The sequence below is a fragment of the Sapajus apella genome, unplaced genomic scaffold (genome assembly GCF_009761245.1).
Source record: "Sapajus apella isolate SASKATOON/1434 unplaced genomic scaffold, GSC_monkey_1.0 scaffold13, whole genome shotgun sequence".
Classification (NCBI taxonomy): domain Eukaryota; kingdom Metazoa; phylum Chordata; class Mammalia; order Primates; family Cebidae; genus Sapajus; species Sapajus apella.
Genome location: NW_022436953.1, coordinates 33,999,690 through 34,006,319, shown reverse-complemented (window position 1 = coordinate 34,006,319; position 6,630 = coordinate 33,999,690). Strand labels below are relative to the sequence as shown.

General features: G+C 50.3%; 1 protein-coding gene across 1 annotated transcript in view; it reads left to right on the top strand.

Moving 5' to 3' along the window:
* The window catches only part of TCERG1L (transcription elongation regulator 1 like), a 206,868-nt gene that overhangs the window by 196,165 nt on the left and 4,073 nt on the right, over positions 1-6,630 (top strand). Inside the window, exon 11 of the mRNA XM_032282028.1 lies at positions 4,537-4,655. Coding sequence (XP_032137919.1) covers positions 4,537-4,655 — 119 coding nt within the window. The remainder of the gene's footprint in view (positions 1-4,536; positions 4,656-6,630) is intronic.

The following is a 6,630-nucleotide window of genomic DNA, read 5'->3' as shown; positions in this document are numbered from 1 at the left end:
TTCTAGAGAACAGTACCAGCACAGGAGAGGGTGGACGTTCTAGAGAATCATACCAGCACAGGAGAGGGTGGAGGTTCTAGAGAATCATACCAGCACAGGAGAGGGTGGAGGTTCTAGAGAACAGTAACAGCACAGGAGAGGGTGGAGGTTCTAGAGGACAGGACCAGCACAGGAGAGGGTGGAGGTTCTAGAGAACAGGACCAGCACAGGAGAGTGTGGAGGTTCTAGAGAACAGTACCAGCACAGGAGAGTGTGGAGGTTCTAGAGAACAGTACCAGCACAGGAGAGGGCGGAGGTTCTAGAGAACAGTACCAGCACAGGAGAGGGTGGGAGTTCTACAAATCCTCACCCCGAAACACAAGGAATTGATTTGAGGGGTTCTCTGGGGATATTTAAAGGAGAGACCTGCCAGGGGTCTGCCCTAGCTTCTTACAAATTCGGTCCCTGAGCCAACACTGCTTTCTGTATCTAGCAGTCAGAGGGACAGACATGTTGGCTCACAGGAGTGGCCTGCCTTTGCTGGCGGAGGGCCTAATGGTCCAATGGCATTAGCTGACACGGCCTGTGTCTGTGTCGCCAGCAGAGCCTGTGCGAGAAGGGCCCTGAGGTAGAGACCCTGGAAGGTCCAGACTTCCCTGTCCCCGTTAGACTCCATGTGCGAGGTCACGTCTTTCCCTCCCTTTGCCCTTTGAGTCCAGAAACGATGAACATGGAAGGTCAGCTGAAAACAGAAGTGCCAGAGTTCATTCGGGCGGAGAGCTCTCTTACCAGGGGCCCCCATGTTGGTGTGCACTGGACTGTCACACCAGGAGAGGCTCATAAAGCCCCGGACGGAGAATGCGGGAATTGCGATTTTATTTTCAATTCTGTCCTCTGCTCATAAAGCTCCTTTAAGCAAATGCCTGAGATGATGTCAGAGAACTCCACCCCACAGAGTCTCAGTCACTTGGACCCACATTGCTCGTTGTAACGAGCTCCCGCTGTGTCCCCACCCCCGCTCCCTGCCCTCACCCACCACTCCACTCACGGGAGCTGGGCCATCTCCCTGAGCAGGCTCAGGGGTAGCCTGGGCAGCTTAAGGTGGTCCCAGGATTGACTGCCTTGGAGTACAGAACCTGAACCTTTCAGGAACCTGGAATTAATAATCCTTTGTTATCTCATAGCCGAGTTTCATTTTCTGTAAAGAAACATTTTAAAATATAAAATATATGAAATGTGTTATCATAGTCTCAAAATAATGCTATGATAGTTAGCTGACTTTGGGTGTTACATATTTTTTTCCTATAGGTAAGGAAAACCCTAATAACTGGTAATATTTTGCCACTTTGATGCAATTTTTTCAATCAAAAATTTCAGCTATAGGCTGGGCTTGAATGTTCAAGTCTGTAATCCCAACACTTTGGGAGGCCAAGGTGGGGAGATCACCTGAGGTCATGAGTTCAAGACCAGCCTGGACAATATGACAAAACCCTGTTTCTACTAAAAATGCCAAAAATTAGCAGGTGTGGTTGTGCTTGCTTGTAATCCCAGCAACTTGGGAGGCTGAGGCAGGAGAATTTCTTGAATCTGGGAGGCAGAGGTTGCAGTGAGCTGAGATCACACCATTACACTCCAGCCTAGGCAAAAAGAGCAAGACTCCATCTCAAAAAACAAAAAATATCAGTTATAAAAATGCATAGCAAGGAGCCTGTCATTTTATGTGACAGACTCACTGGAGGCCACAGGCAGGAGCCGTAAACGTGGCGGTGTCTAAAAGCCATCAGCACACCTGTGGTGTGAGCCGCCACGGACTTGGTTGCTGTTGTCGGTGTTCTCTCTCTGTGCCATGGATACTTTTTGAGGCCATTAGTCCCTTTAATGGAAGGTGAATAAGTAAGATCATCCCCACTGTAAAAAGAAAATTCAAATTTATGATCAAGCCCCTTCCAAATATTCCATTTTAATGCTAAGGCACATCTCTTAGAACAGCTGGGAACACAGGGGCCCAGTCGGCTTGCTGGATTGAAGTGGTTCTCGGGCAGGGCAGTGCTGGCCCAGATGTCTGGGGGGCATGGGCATCCCACCCAGGGCTCATCCAAGGGAGCACTGTGAGGCCGGACCTTCTTCAGGCCATCGTCAGAGACAGCAGATGCCAACCCTGACGGGGCTGGGCCCAGCTGGGCCGGGATGCCCTGCCCTCGCCTGGCTGGGTCATCTGCAAATAGAGGAGATGAGAGCATCGCTCGTACTAAGTACCCACTGTCTGGGGAAACCCTTAAACCTCCCTGGGAAATCACCCAGAGGAAACCGCAGGCCTGTGCTAAGGTCCCAGGAGACCCAGCAAGAGAGAGGAGGAGGCAGCCCACGCCGTAGCCAGCACACCCGAGTGTCCGGAGGGCAGAGGAAGTGCCTGCAGCCTCTTCCAAGGGGAGCAAAGGGGAGCGTGGCAGCTCGTGTGTGGGTGGGAGGGAAGCTGAACTGGGGAAAGAAATCACAGCTGGACCCCATCCAAAGAGCACAGTCCTGTTTAGGAAGAACTGGGTTAGAAGTGTCAGGTGTGGAATCTGTACAGGACCCAGCGCCACACAGCATTTCCATGGGGAGGGCTAAGGCCCCTGGTGTGACGCTCTCAACCCTCCCTCTCCCTCCCAAGGCTGCTGCACAGGAGGAGACGGAGCTCCTCCGAAGAGCCAGGGCCAGAGGGTGAAGCAGGCCCGTTTCTACGGCAACAATAGTGTTTCGTTTTATTGCACAAGAAGGTGTAGCAATGATGTCACGTCCAGTGGACTCTCTTAGAAAGTCATGCTCCACGTTGGATAAAACTGATATAATTTGCCGAGGGTGAAAAACAAAACCTGCTATGTTAGATTATATCAGCATAAAATAAAGCAACAGAGCAAAGGGGGAGGAAAGAGGGAAGCCACTGACGAGATGGAGAAGTGGCTCTGGGCAGAGAGAGAAGCAGGCATTTCTGAAGAGCCCTGAGCCCGCCGCCAGCCAGGCTTTCTCTCAGGTTTAAAATTAATAGAGCAAAACTCTGGCTAATGATGGAGCCACATGATTTTATTTGGATAATAACCCTGCATTCATTTTTTTTTATTAGTTAAGTATAAGACAACTGAGAACTTACATTGCTATTTGCCTTGAAGGTAAAATAAGCCAGTCATAGTCTTACTTACATATACATGCACACATTCTCAGTTTAAGTCACATTTATGGATGTTTCATTGTGCTGCTGTATCTTCAGGAGACCAGTGGCATTTTGGATTCATAATCCTGTAAAGGTTTGTCGCTACTGAAATGGAATCTGAACCAGTAAGACAAAGTTGGAAGAGAGCCGCTCCGGAGAAGGGGCTGAGCAGTGCTGGGCCGAGGTTTGCACCTGCCCACCCTTCCTTTCCCACACCAAAGCTGGATGCTTGGTCCGGACACATTCTAGGATCTGCCTGGCCGTTGGTTGGATTGGTGCACAGTTGCTATTTATTGGCCTTGGAGGATCCTATGTGGGCTTTTTCTTGATATTAGATTTATGTTTGCATAAACACATCTTCAGTTTATTTTTAATGTCCTTGAGTTTAGAGTAGCATTCGGAATGGGGTAACTTTGCCCCCTCTTTGACTTTATAGTCTATAAATTATCATTTTTCGGTTCTTAGAACAAGGATCCATCTTACTCTGACAGAAAAGAGGTTCTGTGGCCTGTCACAAAGAGATTGCATCTCGTTATGCGGCTGCCAGGTCCCCGGAGGAGTGCCTGGAGCCTTGCCCAGAATTGCCTGCCAGCTGACGTTCCCGCCCTTCCCACCAAGGAGCAGGGTTTTCCTGTTTGGGGCAGCATTTGAGACGCACTTCTGGTCAAACTGGGGCGTGCCAGTGCCCGAGGGTCAGGCCCCCTGGTGGGTTGTTTCCACACTGGTGATCCGGGCAGCCTGGCATCCATGACCTCCTCGGTAGAGGCCACTTATGAGTCCCTGAGGCCACGAGTCCTCCCCACCGCACCAGACTCCCAGGCTCGCAAGTGGGGATCAGAGGTGCTGAATCTACTTTCTTCTCACAAGTTAAGGCCATTTTTTGGAGACTCAAATGCCAATTATGTCACCCTAGGAAGTGACTAGCACAAACTAAGTGCTCTACTGTGTTCTGGTGCTGCTGGCAGAGCTGAGGAAGTGAGGAGGCCGTGCATGGCGGATGCTGCCCGGGGCCACTGAGAGGAACACTGCAGCCTGCAGCGTGGGGTCCAAATTGCCACCTGGTTCCAGACGCCTGCAGTTAGGGTGCCCAAGTCACCCTCCAGGTTTCTCTGGCAGGGCTGTTTCGCATTTGACCCAGAAACAGTGCCCGTATGTAGAGCAAGGCCGGGGCTCGTGGGGACCCAGGTTTAATTATTCAGACGGCCTGGATCACTGAGAGCCACGCGGAAGGGCGATTGCTCGTTGCTCCAGCAGCTGTGAAAGGGAACCGCTTGCCGTAGATTCTTGCTGCTTTTTCATGTTGTGCTTGGAATACAAGATTTCCTGTCTGATATGCAACTTCATAACGCTTTTCTTCTGTGTCTAAGATATTTGAACAGTTTGTCAAGACAAGAATAAAAGAAGAATACAAGGAAAAGAAAAGTAAATTGCTGCTAGCCAAAGAAGAATTCAAGAAACTTCTCGAGGAATCTAAAGTGTCTCCCAGGTATGGAGAGAGAAATAGACCAGACGATTTCTGGGGCTGGGGACTTGCCAGTTACAAGAGGACTCTTCAGGTTTGTTTTTGTTACATTGTGTGAGCCAGCCTTCCACAGACGTGAAAGTGTGAGCTTTAAAGACCTGCCGGGCGCGGTGGCTCACGCCTGTAATCCCAGCACTGTGGGAGGCCGAGGCGGGTGGATCATGAAGTCAAGAGATCGAGACCATCCTGGTCAACATGGTGAAACCCCGTCTCTACTAAAGCTACAAAAAATTAGCTGGGCATGGTGGTGCGTGCCTGTAATCCCAGCGACTCGGGAGGCTGAGGCAGGAGAATTGCCTGAACCCGGGAGGCGGAGGTTGCGGTGAGCAGAGATCGCGCCATTGCACTCCAGCCTGGGTAACAAGAGTGAAACTCCGTCTCAAAAAAAAAAAAAAAAAAAAAAAAAAAAAAAAAAAAAAAACCACCTGCCGAGCCCCGATCAGGCTGCCTGCGCGTGAGCCTGTGACACCCCTTCCTCAGCCTGGGGAAAGCGGGCTATTTACTGACCAAACGCGTCACAACCATTTTACCCCCACCCTGCATGCATTTCAAACGTCTACAGCCCCTGACTGACCCAAATAACCAGTCAATACATAAGCACTCATGACCTGAGGTCTCATTTCTGATCTAATGATCAAGAAGCAAAAATGCACAAGCTATAAACAACGGCACCGCAACCCCCGCCACACCCCTTGGTCCCAGACATCCTAACACCTGGTCCCAGTTCGTGAAGATTTGATATACTGGACAAGCGAACTGAGTTACCTTGGTTGCCAAAACTTACTAAAATAATAAACGAGGCATTTTTTCCATGAAATAAGACACACATAAGAAAGTAGATGTTAGAAGCTGGAAGAATCCATAAGCTTAACTCTTTCTTAAAAATTAGCTTTGATCAGCTGATCCTTAAAAGTAATGCACATGCACTGCTTATAGAATTATAAAACTACAAGTTTTGGAAGCAGAAAAATGGTTGACAATGTGTCTTTGCTCTAGACTGGAACGTGCAGATCACTTTGTTTTTGTCTTTGTTTTGCTTTGTTGTTGGTTTGTTTTGAGACAGTCTTGCTCTGTCACTCAGGCTGGAGTGCAATGGCATGATCTCGGTTCACTGCAACCTCCACCTCCCGGGTTCAAGGAATTCTTCCTGCCTCAGCCTCCCAAATAACTGGGATTACAGGCACCCACTACCACACCCAGCTAATTTCTGTATTTTTTAGTAGAGGCGGGGTTTCACCATGTTGGCCAGGCTGGTCTTGAACTCCTGACCTCAGGTGATCCCCCCACCTCAGCCTCCCAAAGTGCTGAGATTACAGGCGTGAGCCACCATGCCCAGCCAGCATCGGTTTTTAAATGGACATTAATGACGCTTTCTGTGAAAACATAGGCCCCCTTCTTTTGACCAGTGATTTGATTGATCAATAATTGGGTGGCCTAAGTTAGTGCTAGTTACGCAGTCCCCACACAACTTCTCTAACTAGTCCAAGGACGGGAACTTTCTGAATGGGGAAAAAATAGCATGAGTCATCTTCATCAGAAGTGCTAACATAGACAAGCAAATGTGTGCTCTGTTGCTTGCAAGCTGTGATTTTCTGTGGTTAAAGCAGTCGTGAGAATGCTAGGTTCTAGCCATGGCTTAGCTGTGTCCACCCCCCAGGTGGTCATGGGACAGGACAGAGGAGGCGAGGGCTCCCAGGTGACCAAGGGACAGGGGCAGAGGAGGCGAAGGCTCCCAGGTGGTCATGGGACAGGACAGAGGAGGAGGCGAGGGCTCCCAGGTGGCCATGGGACAGGGGCAGAGGAGGCGAGGGCTCCCAGGTGGTCATGGGACAGGGACAGAGGAGGCGAGGGCTCCCAGGCGGTCATGGGACAGGGACAGAGGAGGCGAGGGCTCCCAGGCGGTCATGGGACAGGGGCAGAGGAGGCGAGGGCTCCCAGG